The sequence below is a fragment of the Ceratotherium simum genome, chromosome 40, assembly GCF_057802395.1.
Source record: "Ceratotherium simum simum isolate JZ-2026a chromosome 40, ASM5780239v1, whole genome shotgun sequence".
Classification (NCBI taxonomy): domain Eukaryota; kingdom Metazoa; phylum Chordata; class Mammalia; order Perissodactyla; family Rhinocerotidae; genus Ceratotherium; species Ceratotherium simum.
In genome coordinates this window covers 5192973-5209643 of record NC_141939.1, presented here as the reverse complement: position 1 = coordinate 5209643, position 16671 = coordinate 5192973, and the positions used below count along the sequence as shown (strand labels likewise).

At 42.2% G+C, this 16671-nt stretch overlaps 2 protein-coding genes across 2 annotated transcripts in view; both read right to left on the bottom strand.

Annotated features, from left to right (window-relative positions):
* Positions 1-9277, bottom strand: part of CNGA3 (cyclic nucleotide gated channel subunit alpha 3) — a 97128-nt gene extending 87851 nt beyond the window's left edge. Inside the window, exon 1 of the mRNA XM_087426183.1 lies at positions 9020-9277. The gene's annotated coding sequence lies outside the window, so the exon portion shown is untranslated. The remainder of the gene's footprint in view (positions 1-9019) is intronic.
* Positions 10-16671, bottom strand: part of VWA3B (von Willebrand factor A domain containing 3B) — a 188826-nt gene continuing 172164 nt past the window's right edge. Inside the window, 2 exon segments of the mRNA XM_087426182.1 lie at positions 10-269; positions 271-499. Coding sequence (XP_087282308.1) covers positions 102-269; positions 271-499 — 397 coding nt within the window. The 3' untranslated portion in view covers positions 10-101.

Sequence of the window (16671 nt, the reverse complement as noted above, 5' to 3'; positions counted from 1 at the left end):
GAGATGGGCCTCAGCCTTCTGCTGCTATGGGTGGCTCTACGAGGGCAGGGCAGGACTGCTCGAGGTGGAAGTGTGGCGGCGATGGTGTGGCTGGCTGCTTCCTAGACCCCAGGCCGAGGACCTTCTCTGGGGAAGTGGATGTCAGCATTACTTAAGGGAGTTTTTTTGCTGTACTGGGACCTAAACTGGCCTGGAAACTGGGGAGTGATCTCATGTGCATTATTCTTGAGAGAGATTTCAGGATGTTCCAGAAATAAACGATGCCACCCCACCTCCCACCTTGGGCTTGGGGTGTTTCTTGGGGTAGGACTCTTGGGACCTGATGCCATGAGAAGAGTCCTCCGAGTCCAAGGACACCATCTCCTGGAGAGGCAGCCTCCTGGCAGGTTTCTTTTTCTTCCTTCTAGGGTTCTCCTGTCTCTGCTCTTGTAAATCTCCAGTGTCAACTTCTTTGAATGGCCATATTAGGAAAGCAGAGTTCCTCTTGTCCACATTCTCCCTAGAGAGAGAGAGATCAGGGTTACCCTGGCCTTGACGGCTGCTGTGTCTACAGAGATGTCCAAGCCGGCCCTATGGGCATTTCTCAGCTTTTTGTCTCTTGTTCTTCTTCCCATGGAATGGATCTCAAGAGTCCTGTGGGCCCTGATAGTTTGAGCTGGGCTTTATTCCACGTAATTCATTTCCACAGGCCTTTGATATTTGGGAGCCTCACATAGCACGGAGAACCTAATCATTTGGACACTGTCCTGCTCAAGTCAGTGAGTAAAGGAACAACTCCTGACCAGGAAGCCCCTTGGCATGCCTCAGAATTGACCCCTGTCCAACCCAGGATGATAAGCTTGGCCACACCACAGTCCAGTTCAGTCTTGATATACTGAACTGGAGCTTGTACAATAAAGACACTCTTTTACACCTTCAGGTTTCTCTAATTACTGTAAGGTGTACTATCAGAAAAATGTCCCCAAACTCTGAAAACAATATGATTTTTAATTAAATTTAATTGACAAAACTTAGGTATGATTATGAAGTCATACAGCTGGACTTATAATTTAGAAAATATAGTACACATGATCAACTAATATTTGACAAGAGAGCCAAGAATACTCAATGGGGAAAGGATAATCTTTTCAATAAATGGTGTTGGGAAAATTGAATATCCACATGCCTCTATCTTAAACCACTCACAAAAATTAACCTGAAATGGAAATATAAGAACTGAAACCATAAAACTCCTAGAAGAAAACGTACGGAAAAAAACTCCTCGACTCGGGCCTTGCCAATGGTTTTTTTGGATATGACACCAAAAGCACAAGCAACAAAAGCAAAAATAAACAAATGGGATGACATCAAACTAAAAAGCTTCCACACAGCAAAAGAAACAATCAACAAAATGAAGAGGCAGCCTATGGAATGGAAGAAAATATTTGCAAACTACATATTAGATAATGGATTAATGTTCAAAATAAATAAGGAACTCAAAACTCAATAGCAAAAAGGCTAATAATCCAATTAGATAATGGGCAGAGGACTTAATAGACATTTTTCCAAAGAAGATATGCAAATGACCACCAAGTACATGAAAAGATACTCAGCATCACTAAACATCAGGGAAATGCAAATCAAAACCACAATGAGATATCACCTCACATCTGTTAGAATAGCTATTACCAAAAATACAAGGGGGGGCCAGCGTGGTAGTGTAGTAGTTAAGATCGTGCGCTCCACTTTGGTGGCCTGGGGTTTGCGGGTTCGGATCCCAGGTCTGGACCTACACACCACTCATCAAACCGTGCTGTTTCAGCATCCCACATATAAAACAGAGGAAGATTGACACAGATGTTAGCTCAGGGCCAATCTTCCTTACCACACACACACACGCACCCCAAAAATACAAAAGATAACAAGTGTTGGCGAGGATATGGAGAGAAGAGAACCCTTCTGCACTGTTGGTGGGAGTGTAAATTGGTACAGCCACTATGGAAAACAGTACGGATGTTCCCCCCAAAATTAAAATTAGAACTACTATATGACCCTTCAATCTCACTTCTGAGTATATATCCAAAGGAAATGAAATCACTCACTGCATCATTATTCACAATAGCCAAGAAATGGAAACAATCTAAGTGTCCATCAATGGATGAATAAAGAAAATGTGATATCCATGTGGTATACACACAATGGAATATTATCTAGCTGGAAAAAGGAAGGAAATCCTGCCATTTGTGACAACATGGATGGACCTTGAGGGTATTATGCTAAGTGAAATGTTAGACAGAGAAAGACAAATATTGTATGTCCTAACTTACATGTGGCATAAAAACAGAGAGGAGAATGGTAGTTGCCACAGAGTGGGAGGTGGGGGGAAATGTTGGTCAAAGGGTATAAAAAAAATAAAAGAAAATATAATCAGTTTGTTTATCCAGAAGCGTTGTCCTTCAAAGAAGGCATCTTGGGAATATAGTGACCTCGTTCCAGCCATACCATCATGGCACACCATTTTGGGAACTAGTCTTTTCCAGGGCCTTCAGGGTAAGGGTAAGTTAAGGACACCAGCTGCCTGGTGTTAAACTTTATTTTGTTGCAACAATCAGTATCTACCACCTTGATCACCCAGCTTTCACTCTGAATAACTTTTGACCATTGCTGCTTCAGATCCTTTTGAAAATTGTCAAGAAAAAATTAAAAGTGCGAAAAGATTTTTAGTTATTTCTAAATAGAAAATTCCATTAGTCAAATTCCTCTTCAAAGGATCAAGATTCATCACATGTGATACTTTTCAAAGATTGGCTCAAAGACGCAGAAGGTAGTTCCGAAGAGAGATTAAAAAATTGGCCTGGCCACTTCATACTAGTTAGGATAGCTATTATCAAAAGAAGAAAAAACAAAACCAAAAGATAACAAGTGTTGGCAAGGATGTGGAGAAATTGGAACCATTGTGCACTGTTGGTGGGAATGTAAAATGGTAAAGCTGCTGTGGAAAACAGTATGGCAGTTCCTCAAAATATTAAAAATAGAACTACCGTATGATCCAGCAACTCCACTTCCGGGTATATACCCACAAGAAGGAAAGCAGGGACTCAAACAGATATGTGTACACCCCTGTTCATTGCAGCATTAGTCACAATAGCCAAAAAGTAAAAGTAACCCAAGTCCACGAACATATGAATGGATCAACAAACTGTAGTATATACATACAATGGAATATTCTTTAGCCTTAAAAACGAAGGAAATTCTGACATACGCTACACAGTCATGTGCCGCATAATGATGTTTTGGTCAACGGCAGACTGCATATACGATGGTGGTCCCATAAGATCAGAACCATATAGCCTAGGTGTGTAGTAGGCTATACCATCTAGGTTTGTGTAAGTACACTCTATGGTGATCAGACAATGATGAAATCACCTAAAGACACATTTCTCAGAATGTATCGCTGTCATTAAGTGATGCATGACTATAAAATGGATAGACCTTGAGGACATTATGCTAAATGAAATAAATCAGTCACAAAAGAACAAATACTGCATGAATCCACTTATATGAGGTACGTAGAGTAGTCAAATTCATAGAGACAAGTAATAGAATGGTTGCCAAGGGCTGAGGGGGAGAGCGAATGAGAAGGTAGTGTTCAATGGGTACAGAGTTTTAGCTTGGGATGATGGAAAAAAGTTCTGGAGCTGGATGGTGGTGATGGTTGTACAACAACATGCATGAACTTAACGCCACTGAACTTTATGCTTAAAAATGGTTAAAATAGGGGCTGGCTCTGTACTGTAGTGGTTAAGTCCAGCGTGCTCCACTTTGGTGGCCCAGGTTCTCAGGTTTGGATCCTGGGCGTGGACCTACACCACTCATCAAGCCATGCTGTGGTGGTGATCCACATACAAAATGGAGGAAGACTGGCACAGATGTTAGTTCAGGGCTAATCTTCCTCAAGCAAAAAAAAAAAAAAAAATTAAAGTAAATTTTATGCTATGTGTGTACTTTACCACACACAAAAAAATGGCCTGAGCAATAGCAGTGACATTGGACAAAGGCTTCTTGGGAGACCACAAACAAAATTATCTTTAAATATGAGGCCAGCACCTGTGTGGATGTGTCAGTTCTGTGAGGCCAGGTTCTCAGAGGCTCATCTTGAAATCACACTACAAGGTTGTAGTCACCATTTGGGCGCTGTGAAATCTACAATGTTGTCGACCACCTGATTGGCAACTATGCCTCAAATTGCTACCTCCCTCCAGAGCAGACTAAGTGGATACAATCTATTTCCTTTCAGAGGTTTGCTCTATTTCTCCTGTTTTAGGATTGGTCGTGGTCCAGTCTATAACTATAATCTCTCAGCAAGAACAATAAGGAGGAGAGAGCTGTGGGGAGTAGAGTTTTTCGGGTGTACTGAAGGCACCCAAAGAGTGAGGTACAGGAGAGGCCTACCTACCTACCTGAAGGACACCAGAAAGAAGATCTTGGAAGGAACCCAGGAAGAAGAGCAGGAAAGACCAAGAAGCAACAGGTGTCTATCTTCAGGAGGGAATTGGTCACATAAGTTATGGACCCCCTGAATAATTAAATTCTAAGCAGGCAATAAAGAAACAAGAGGTGTCCTTGTCACACAAAGATGCAAATGCTATCTTGTTAAGTGGAAAAAAAGTCACAAACAGAAAGTATGTTACATTTTCATTTTTGTTATTAGCATTGTGAATATATAAGGATGACTGGAAACCATTGCACCAAACTGTTAATAGTTGCCTCAGGGAAAAGAACTCCCGTGGAATTGTCACTTTCTCCACATTTAAAAAATTTTTTGCAACTGTCATAAATAATGAGAAACAAAAATTTTTGTTTTCAGGAAAAATAATCAACATAGCAGAGATAAGAGTCTAGAAGGATAAATATCAAAATATAAATGGTGGTTACTTTTGAAATATGGGACTATGGATTGTTTTTATATTCTTTTTGCCTTTAATTTCCAAATTATATTAACTATGCATTGCTTTGGAAGAAGATTAAAAAAATACAAGTTGTCATCATTAGAATAAAAAGCAGGATCAAGGGAAAGTCTTGACATCAAGTAAGCAGATGCTGCCCAGCCAAATTCAAGATATTCCACAAGGAAATGTCCCCTCATGGGTGGGCAGGAGCAGGGTAGGTGTGAATCTGATGTGGAAGCTCTTATCCACCCATCCTCACTCTGATTAGGCCAAACCCACTAGGAGGAAAGGGTGAGGGCGGCCATGCTCCCCACTTCCAGCCAGTGGACATTCTCCGCCAGCACGCCTGGAAAGGCCCTGCTCAATGGCTTTCTTTTGCCCTATCTCATACCAAAACTGAGTTAAATTAAGTGTCCTATTAATTATTTTAGGCTGTAAGTTTGTTTAAATAATATGACTAATAGGCCAAAACTATGTGAGTACGTGTGTGTGGGGAGGAAGGTGGGGGCAAGCCAGGCACTGTGCCTTCGTTGGCTCTTCAGAAGCAGCTGGTTCCACTTTGGGGAACAAAGTGCTGAGCACCCACTCCATGCCCTCCTTGGGTCAAAACCCATCTCATTCGCTTGATCAAGCATTGTCAGCTTGCCCATATTCTCGCTGGTTCCCTGAGGCCTCATTTTTATTCTGCACTAGGTGTCGGTCAGCAAGGCTGTCTTAGAACATAAAGAATAGGAGGACCTATGTGGTAGGCACCAAACAGATGTATGATGAGGACCAGGAGGCCTCTGAGTTTTAACAATGGAAGGGACAGGAAATGGAGAGACTGAGAAGAAAGGCTATGGCCATCCAAATTGTTACCACCGGCCCTCAGCGTTAATGAATCTCTATGACTCTCCGTGTTCTCACACTTTCTGAAAACAGGCAATGGCATTTGTCTCTCCGAATAATATAGGACACTCACAGACAGGGTTTATTGCTGAACTGCTTGTTTTTCAGGGCTTTGCTCCAGCCTAGAAAATGGGGCTCCTAATCTGAACAGAGGGGCGAGGGAGCTAATGACATACAGAGGCTTAACGATTTCAGATGCATGGCTCCTTCTAAGGGAAACATAGTCAGTAGGGACTGGGTGAGATTACGGGAAGTGATTCATCTCATGTAATGTCAGAGGCAGCACTGAATCCTGAAGTTTCAATCAATGACTTAATATGAGTGCTGTCAGGAAGACAATGTGAGGCCACCACACAGAGTAAAGGGAGGAGGGTTAAATAATACAGGAATTATAATTTCCTTTGGGACATACTCTAAATCCAAATGGCTTGATGGAAAATTACTCAACTGCTCAGAGAGAGGATGAGAGGCTAATATTTTATGTAATAGGAATTGAGAGCTGACCACAGACCCAGACAAACCACATCCGAACCCTGGGGAAAGGGTCTGCCTTCCTGTAGACTCATCCACAGCCACATCCCCAAGACCACACAATCACACATCAAGGGCAGAACACTCCTCGCCTTCAGGATCTCAGTGCCCAACAACCTCCTTCAGGTGCCCAGTGATTTTTCTGGAGCACAGAGGAAAATGATTAGTTCTATTTGGCTTTCCTGATCACATTTAGAATGTTGCTAAGTTTTTCAAGAAATCAAACTCCCTCTAAAGTGAGTCTTCTTAAGGAAGAGCCTCAGAGGTAATATGTCCAAGCTTTACTCGGTCAAGAATGCAGGAGGGATTCCAGCTCTGCTGGGAGGGATATCCAGCCGGTTACACGGCACCGGGTGTGTGGATTCGGCTCAGGGCTGCCAGAGGCGCCCTGCCTGGAGGAGCACGTGGTCCCCAGCCTGTGGGTGGCTGAGTAACGCCTGGTAGAGGCACTTCCCTTCAGGAGAAAACCAGAAGCCAGAGCATCAAACCCACCAGGCATGCTTGTCACAGCCTTCTGATGTGAACAGGACGCCAGGGGAGGTAGTGAGGGAAGAACTCGGGCTGTGAGTCCCCTGCCTGGCCAGGAGGGAGGATGCCAAATGGGGGGAAATTCCTCCTGGTCTGCTTGCTTCTCGGAGTTATTGAGAAGGTCACCTGGGGGAAATTACATGTGTGTTCTCTAAACGGGGAAAGTCACAGACAGGTTAGGGAATATTTTTGCTCAGAACAGACACCTCTGATGCCATGCAATGTAGAAAGAAGCTCAGGGACATCACTGGAGTTAAGGCAAGAGCAATCATCTCCCTACATCAAAGACACTCTTAGAAGACACACCTCTCTCTCAGCTGTGCTGTCGGAGAATGCAGTCATCATGTTGCAAAGGAAAGAGAAAATCTGTAATAGCCTCACTTGATTTCACATGGCAGATACGGTGATACTAAAATTCTGTCCTTTAAGAACTAGTTATTTGCAATTTAGCAAAATGGATAACGTATTTTACAAGCCAACCTTATTAAAAGTCTTCAAGAATCATTTAGGTGTCGAATTTTGAGTTGAAAATGAACATTTGCTTCAGCTGTGGCCATATTCAATTGTTTTAAACCCTTTACCCTCCAAATACTTTCCTTCCTGCCTTTCACTGTGCACCACCCTCAGTTAGGAACCAGAAGAGAGGCCTGCAGAGAACACTCTCAGTCACCCCAAAGTGAAGGCCCCAAGTAGGAAGAAAAAGAGGAGGAGCAGAGGAGGGAGAGCCAGATGTCTGGCGCCCTGGTCCACCATGCTGTTCGGGGCCATGTACCCCTTGTCTTACCAACCTCAAATGGATGGTTACAGTGGATTCAATATTTTAAAATTAAATTTAGTCAATTATGTCCTGTTGGTGTTGCAACCTATTGTACATTTGTTTAATTAGCCCGTGAAGAAAGCACCAGGATTTTTTTTGTTTGAAATGGTCTCACTTGGTATATAGGTGTGAAGACTTACTAAAGAACAAAGGGAGACGGCACATTTATAAAGCAAGTGAGACAGAGCTCCTGACAAGAAAGGACCTACCAAAAGGAAATCCCAGTGTAGATACAAAGTAAGACCTACCCCTTTATTTTGTGTGCTCACATCCGCCAGCCCTGATTATAGAAACAGAGACAGATTAAGCTCCAACATAGTGGGGATGTGACCTCTGCTTAGGAGAATTAAATGCAGTCTCTCGCTAGCAGAGAAGCAGCTGGAGAAAAGAACAGTGGAAATGACAATGGGGAGACTAGGGAGTCAATGAACACTTCCGCTGTGTAAAGCCCTAGAAGCTAGGGTAAAATCAGCAGCTAAGGGCTTTTTAAATTTTTTATTTTTTTGGAAGATTGGCCCTGAGCTAACATCTGTTGCCAATCTTCCTCTTTTCTGTTTTTCTCCCCAGAGCTCCAGTATATAGTTGTATAACACAGTTGTAGGTCCTAGTTCCTCTGTGCAGGACAAGGCCTCAGCATGGCTTCATGAGTGGTGAGTAGGTCTGCGCCCAGGATCCGAACAAGCAAACCCCGGGCTGCCGAAGCGGAAGCCCTTAGCCAGCCCCCAGCTAAGGGCTTTAAATAAGGCCCAGGGTAGTACTAAGAAAACAATCAAAAGCTTTTGTCATTGTAGGAAGAATTGAATTTTAATTTTAAAAGCGTGATTGACAGGGGCGGAGTCAAGATGGCAGCGCAGGCAGACTCTGAACTCACCTCCTCCCGTGGACACAGCCAATTTACAACGACTCGTGGAAAAATTACCCCTGAGACAGAACTGAAAACTGGATGAGAGGAACTCCTGCAACAACGGACAATCCTAACTGAGTTAGAAGAGGCAGAGACTCCCTTCTGGAGACGCCTTCACAAGCCGCCAGCGTCACGGCCGCCGGGAGCAGCTCACAGGTACGCAGCCTCCCTGGAGGCGCGGGGCCCTGAGCCGGGAGCGCCCCCGCTGTGGGCATATTGTGGACCCAGCACAATCGACACCAGCGGCATAATATCTGACTGTGCCTGCTACTAAAGCATTGGGGAGCACCCCCAGAAAACCCGGTTCACAAAGAAACTAAAACTGGCTCTTAAAGGGCCCGCACACAAACTCACCCATTCCAGAAAGCATCCTAAAATCACCAGAAAGAAAGGTGCACAGTGCTTTGGTGACAAGAGACTCACCTAATAGGCCCTGAGTGCATCTCGGTGAGGGGTGAGACCTCTCCAGGGACTGGGACATTGGCGGCAGCCATTGTTGTGGCCTGGTGTGAGCGTGCTGACACAGACGCCATTGGAGTTCTCCCTGAGGCCTGCTAGCCCAGGGTCTGCTCCACCCGCTAGAGCACCGATTTAATCCAGCTCAGCCAGGGCAGGCAGCCAACCCTAGAGACTGGCCCCACCCAACAACAAGCCCTCAGGCAACGTGTGGGCCTGCATAGATTGGTGACTGGATTCTCTGCAGCCTGGCAACTGAGCCGACTTGAGCGGGGCAGGGTGTGCACAAGGAGCGGGTGGAGAGTGTGGGGTGGTGGAGGAGTGTGTGGGGCTCCCGCCATGGAGAGACTGGGTCCGCTTGGGGAGGTCGGGGCGCTCACACGGGGCAGGACTGTGTTGACTGTGTGTGTGGACCTGTGGGCAACAGGGCTTGTCAGCTGCAGAAGACTTGTGCTTCTCAAAGACCCACATAGGAGGTTTGCCCCACCTTCCAAAGCCTGAAACAATTGGGTGTTCCTGTGCCTGAGGCCAGCCCCACCCAGCTGCAATCCTCAGAGAGCTGACAAGAGACATAATAGGCTAGAGGCTTGCAGCAATTGTAAGGCCCTGAGCCTAACAACCTGCCACGCTGGGGGCCTACTCACTTAAAAGAAATACTGCAACACAAATGTGGTATTAGAACTTGCAGCCAACTGTGCTGGGGCTCCCCACACCTGATAAAGAGACTGAAGGGCCCACAACAACTACAAGCAGCTGAGCATTACAACAGCTGGCCAGGAGCATAACTCAGCCTCCCTGGGCGCCTATAGGGAGAGCTAACAGGCCACAATAGAAGGACACACGTAGCCCACATAGGGGCCACCCCTGGAACATTGAGAACTGAGGGAAGCACACTGAAAGCTTCCTAAGGCATCACTTACATAAGGTCACCTATCCAAGAGCAGGAGACGTAGCTGACCTACCTAATACGTAGACACAAGCACAGGGAAAGAGGCAAAATGAGGAGGCAAAAGAATACATTCCAAGTAAGGGAACAGGACAAAACCCCAGAAAAGGAACTAAGTGAAACAGAAATGAGCAACCTACCCGACAGAGAGTTCAAAATAAGAGTGTTAAGGATGCTCACTGATCTGGGGAGAAGAATAGATGAACTCAGTGAGAATGTCAACAAAGAAATGGAAGATATAAAAAAGAACCAATCAGAAATGAAGAATACAATACTGGAAATGAAAAATTCATTAGAGGGACTCAAAAGCAGAGTAGAGGATACAGAAGAACGGATCAGTGAGCTGGATGAAAGACTAGAAGAAATTACCCAAGCTGAACAGGTAAAAGAGAAAAGAATTAAAAAGAGTGAGGACAGTCTAAGGGACCTCTGGGACAACATCAAGCGCACTAACATCCGTGTTATAGGTGTCCCGGAAGGAGAAGAGCGAGACAAGGGGACAGAGAATCTATTTCAAGAAAGAATAGATGAAAACTTCCCTAACCTAAGGAAGGAAACAGACATCCAGGTACAGGAGGCACAGAGAGCCCCAAACAAGATAAACCCAAAGAGGCCCACAGCAAGACACATCATAATCAAAATGTCCAGAATTAAAGATAAAGAGAGAATCCTAAAAGCCGCAAGAGAATGTCAAGTTACATACAAAGGAAACCCCATAAGGCTATCAGCTGACTTCTCAGCAGAAACCTTACAGGCTAGAAGAGAATGGCATGATATATTTAAAGTGCTAAAAGGAAAAAACTTACAGCCAAGAATACTCTACCCAGCAAGGTTATCATTCAAAATGGAAGGAGAGATCAAAATTTTCCCAGATAGGCAAAAATTAAAGGAGTTTGTCACCAAGAAACCAGTGCTAAAAGAAATGTTAAAGGGACTGATTTAAGGGGAAAAGAGAAGACCACAAATAGGAAAAATTATCTATTTCCATGATTAGAACGTAATGGATACAAATGCACAACAAAGAGGTTAGATATGATATTAAAAACATAAAAGGAGGGAGGAGGGGAGTTAAAGAGTAGAGCTTTCAGACAGAGGTCAAACTAAAGTGACCATCAATTCTGTATAGAAGAAGAAAGGAACAGAGAAGGACTACTAAAACACTGAGGAAAAAAAAAAAAAGTTAAAAAATGGCAGTAAGTACATACTTATCAATAGCTACTTTAAACGTCAATGGACTAAATGCTCCAATTAAAAGGCATAGGGTGGCTGACTGGATAAAAAAACAAGACCCATATATATGCTGCATACAAGAGACACACTTCAGACCTAAAGACACTCACAAACTGAAAGTGAAGGGATGGAAAAAGATACTCCACGCAAATGGCAATGAAAAGAAAGCTGGGGTAGCAGTACTCATATCAGACAAAATAGACTTTAAAACAAAAACTGTAAAAAGAGACAAAGAAGGGCATTACATAATGATCAAGGGAACAATCCAACAAGAGGATGTAACATTTGTAGATATCTACGCACCCAATGTAGGTGCACCCAAATATATAAAGCAATTATTAACAGACATAAAAACAGAAATAGACAGTAACACAATAATAGTAGGGGACTTTAACACTCCACTTACACCAACGGATAGATCATCCAAACAGAAGATCAATAAGGAAACATTGGCCTTAAATGACACCTTAGAACAGATGGACCTAGTAGATATATACAGAGCATTCCATCCAAAAACCGAAGAATACACGTTCTTTTCAAATGCACATGGAATATTCTCCAGGATTGATCACATATTAGGCCACAAAACAAGTCTCCATAAATTTAAGAAGATTGAAATAATACCAAGCATCTTTTCTGACCACAACGGTATGAAACTAGAAATCAACTATAGGAAGAAAATCAAAAAAGCCACAAATACATGGAGATTAAACAAAATGCTACTGAACAACGACTGGGTTAACGAAGAAATCAAAGAAGAAATCAAAAAATACCTGGAGACAAATGAAAATGAAAATACGACATGCCAGAATTTATGGGATACAGCAAAAGCGGTTCTAAGAGGGAAGTTTATAGCGATACAGGCCTATCTCAACAAACAAGAAAAATCTCAAATAAACAATCTAACAATGCACCTAAAGGAACTGGAAAAAGAAGAACAAACAAAGCCCAAAATCAGTAGAAGAAGGGAAATAATAAAAATCAGAGCAGAAATAAATGAAATAGAGACCAAAAAAACAATAGAAAAATTAATAAAACCAAGAGCTGGTTCTTTGAAAAGATCAACAAAATTGACAAACCTTTAGCTAGACTCACCAAGAAAAAAAGAGAGAAGGCACAAATAAGTAAAATCAGAAATGAAAGAGGAGAGGTTACAACAGACACCTCAGAAATACAAAAGATTATAAGAGAATACTATGAAAAGCTATATGCCAACCAATTCGACAATCTGGAAGAAATGGATAAATTCTTAGAATCATACAACCTTCCAAAACTGGATCAAGAAGAACTAGAGAATTTGAATAGACCAATCACCAGTAAGGAGATCGAAACAGTAATCAAAAACCTCCCCAAAAATAAAAGTCCAGGACCAGATGGCTTCCCTGGTGAATTCTACCAAACATTCAAAGAAGACTTAATACCTATCCTTCTCAAACTCTTCCAAAAAATTGAGGAGGGGGGGAAGCTCCCTAACTCATTCTACGAAGCTGACATTACCCTGATACCAAAACCAGACAAGGACAACACAAAAAAAGAAAATTACAGGCCAATATCACTGATGAACATCGATGCAAAAATCCTCAACAAAATACTAGCAAATCGCATACAACAATACGTTAAAAAGATTATACACCATGATCAAGTGGGATTTATTCCAGGTATGCAGGGATGGTTTAACATTCGCAAATCAATCAATGTAATACACCACATTAATAAAATGAAGAAAAAAAATCACATGATCATCTCAATAGATGCAGAGAAAGCATTTGACAAGATACAGCATCCATTTATGATAAAAACTCTGAATAAAATGGGTATAGAAGGAAAGTACCTCAACATAATAAAGACCATATATGAGAAACCCACAGCTAATATCATCCTCAATGGTGAAAAACTGAAAGCCATCCCTCTAAGAACAGGAACCAGACAAGGATGCCCACTGTCACCACTCCTATTTAACATAGTATTGGCAGTCCTAGCCAGAGCAATCAGGCAAGAGAAAGAAATAAAAGGGATCCAAATTGGAAAGGAAGAAGTGAAACTGTCACTATTTGCAGATGACATGATTTTATATATAGAAAACCCTAAAGAATCCACCAGAAAACTTTTAGAAGTAATAAACGAATATGGTAAAGTTGCAGGATACAAAATCAACATACAAAAATCAGTTGCATTTCTGTACACTAACAACGAAGTAGCAGAAAGAGAAATTAAGAATACCACCCCATTTACAATTGCAACAAAACGAATAAAATACCTAGGAATAAACTTAACCAAAGAGATGAAAGATCTGTACACCGAAAACTATAAAACATTTCTGAAAGAAGTTGAAGAAGACACAAAGAAATGGAAAGATATTCCATGCTCTTGGATTGGAAGAATTAACATAGTTAAGATGTCCATACTTCCTAAAGCCATCTATAGATTCAATGCAATCCCTATCAAAGTTCCAACAACATTTTTCACAGAAATAGAACAAAGAATCCTAAAATTTATATGGAACAACAAAAGACCCCGAATAGCTAAAGGAATCCTGAGAAAAAAGAACAAAGCTGGAGGTATCACACTCCCTGATTTCAAAATATACTACAAAGCTATAGTAACCAAAACAGCATGGTACTGGCACAAAAACAGACACACAGATCAATGGAATAGAATCGAAAGCCCAGAAATAAACCCACACGTCTATGGACAGCTAATCTTTGACAAAAAAGCCAAGAACATACAATGGGGAAAAGAAAGTCTCTTCAACAAATGGTGTTGGGAAAACTGGATAGCCACATGCAAAAAAGGAAAGTAGACCCTTACCTTACACCATACACAAAAATTAACTCAAAATGGATTAAAGACTTGAATGTAAGACCTGAAACTATGAAACTTCTAGAAGAAAACATAGGCAGTACGCTCCTCCACATCGGTCTTAGCAACATCTTTTCAAACACCACATCTGACCGGGCAAGAGAAACAATAGGAAAAATAAACAAATGGGACTACATCAAACTAAAAAGCTTCTGCACAGCAAAGGAAACCATCAACAAAACGAAAAGACAACCTAACAATTGGGAGAAGATATTTGCAAACCATACATCTGATAAGGGCTTAATCTCCAAAATATATAAAGAACTCATGCATCTCAACAACAAAAAAACTACCAACCCAATTAAAAAATGGGCAAAAGACCTGAACAGACATTTCTCCAAAGAAGATATACAGATGGCCAACAGACACATGAAAAGATGTTCAAAATCACTAACTATCAGGGAAATGCAAATCAAAACTACAATGAGATATCACCTCACGCCCGTCAGAATGGCTATAATTAACAAGACAGGAAACAACATGTGTTGGAGAGGATGTGGAGAGAAGGGAACTCTCATATACTGCTGGTGGGAGTGCAAACTGGTACAGCCACTATGGAAAACAGTATGGAGATTCCTCAAAAAATCAAGGATAGAACTACCATATGATCCAGCTATTCCACTGCTGGGTATTTATCCAAAGAACTTGAAAACACCCATTTGTAAAGGTACATGCACCCCTGTGTTCATTGCAGCGTTATTCACAATAGCCAAGACTTGGAAGCAACCTAAGTGCCCATCAAGGGATGAATGGATAAAGAAGCTGTGGTATATATACACAATGGAATACTACTCAGCCATAAGAAACGATGAAATCCAGGCATTTGTGACAACATGGATGGACATTGAGGGTATAATGCAAAGTGAAATAAGTCAGAGGGAGAAGGTCAAATACCGTATGATTTCCTTCATTAAGTAGTAGATAATAACAACAATAAACAAACACATAGGGACAGAGATTGGATTGGTGGTTACCAGAGGGGAAGGGGGGAGGGAGGAGGGTGAAAGGGATAATTCGGTACTTGTGTGTGGTGATGGGTTGTAATTAGTATTTTGGTGGTGAACATGATGTAATCTATGCAGAAATAGAAGTACAATGATGTACACCTGAAACTTTTACAATGTTATGAACCAATGTTACTGCAATAAACCAAAAAAAAAAAAAAAAAAAACGTGATTGACAATGTTGAGTTTAGTGAAAATGGTCAAGACCCAGATACATCTATTCATAGTCCTTTATAATGTACTGTAATTGGGATATCATATTGTTTGAGTAGAATTTTGAGATTAACAACTGTGTTATTATTTTAAATGAAATATTATACTCATCTGGAAAAAGAATAAATGATTGTAGCATATATTTTCAATAATCATACCTAAGGAAAGATTCTCTGTGGAACTACGGGACCCTTGAGGAGTATTGTTGGGCATCCACTAGCATCTGTTCATTGCTTCATGCTTCAGTCATTGGGCACATCCTGTGAGCTGAACCCTGGCAACCAGGATTCAGAAGCAACACAACCTGGACCCTGCTTTCAAGGACTTCTGCCTAACAGGAGTGATGGCCATGAAAGTACACGGCCCAACACAAGGGAAAATTCCTGTAATGAAAACCTCCACAGGGCAAAGTGGGATCACCTCACTATGTAGGAGGCAGGAGTCCTGGAACATCGCATAGTGATGGTGATGCTTGAGTTCAGCGTTGGAGCTCCCCAGGAGGCCACTGGCAAAGAACAGCACTCCAGGGAGGAACACTTAGCCTATGCAAAGGCACAGAGCCTTGAAAAACGTGGTGTGCGGAAAAAGTGACAAGTAGTTTAGTATGGTTAGTACGGTTAAAAGAGGGCTTTTAAGAGGTTGGTTGGGGGGTGGCTACGGAGAAGTGAGGCTAGGGAAGCAGGCCTGGGTCAGAATGACAAGCAGCTAAGCTAGGATAAGGAGGGGCATGGACATAAAAAAAGACAAAATCGTGTCATTTGTGACAACATGGATGGACCTTGAGGGTATTGTGTTATGTGAAATAAGTCACACAGAGAAAGACAAACACCGTATTATTTCACTCATATGTGGAAGATAAACAAACACACAGAAAAGGAGAACAGACTAGTGGTTACCAGAGGGAAAGGGGGTGGGGGGAGGGTGAAAGGAGTAAAGGGGCACGTATGTATGGTGACGGATAAAAACTAGACTATTGGTGGTGAACACGATGCAGTCTACACAGAAACTGATATATAATAATGTACACCTGAAATTTACACAATGTTATAAGCCAATATGACCACAACAAAATAATTTTAAAAAAATAGAAGGGGCATGGAGGGGGGTTCTGAAGGATTTTTAAGTGGGCAAGGGGCAAGAGCAGATTTGCATGTTAGGAAGATTCCTCTGCTCATCCCTCATGGAAGATGCTGGGACTGTGGCAGGAGGAGGCCGGAGGCAGAGGCCTCGGGAAATGGGAGTGCCTGACCTAAGGCAGCACCAGTCCAGCAGAGCTGAGAAATCTTTGCAAGTTAAGATCCATATAACTGGGAGACCAATGGGGTGTGGCGGGTAAAGGACCGGAAGCAAAGATGACTACCGGGTTT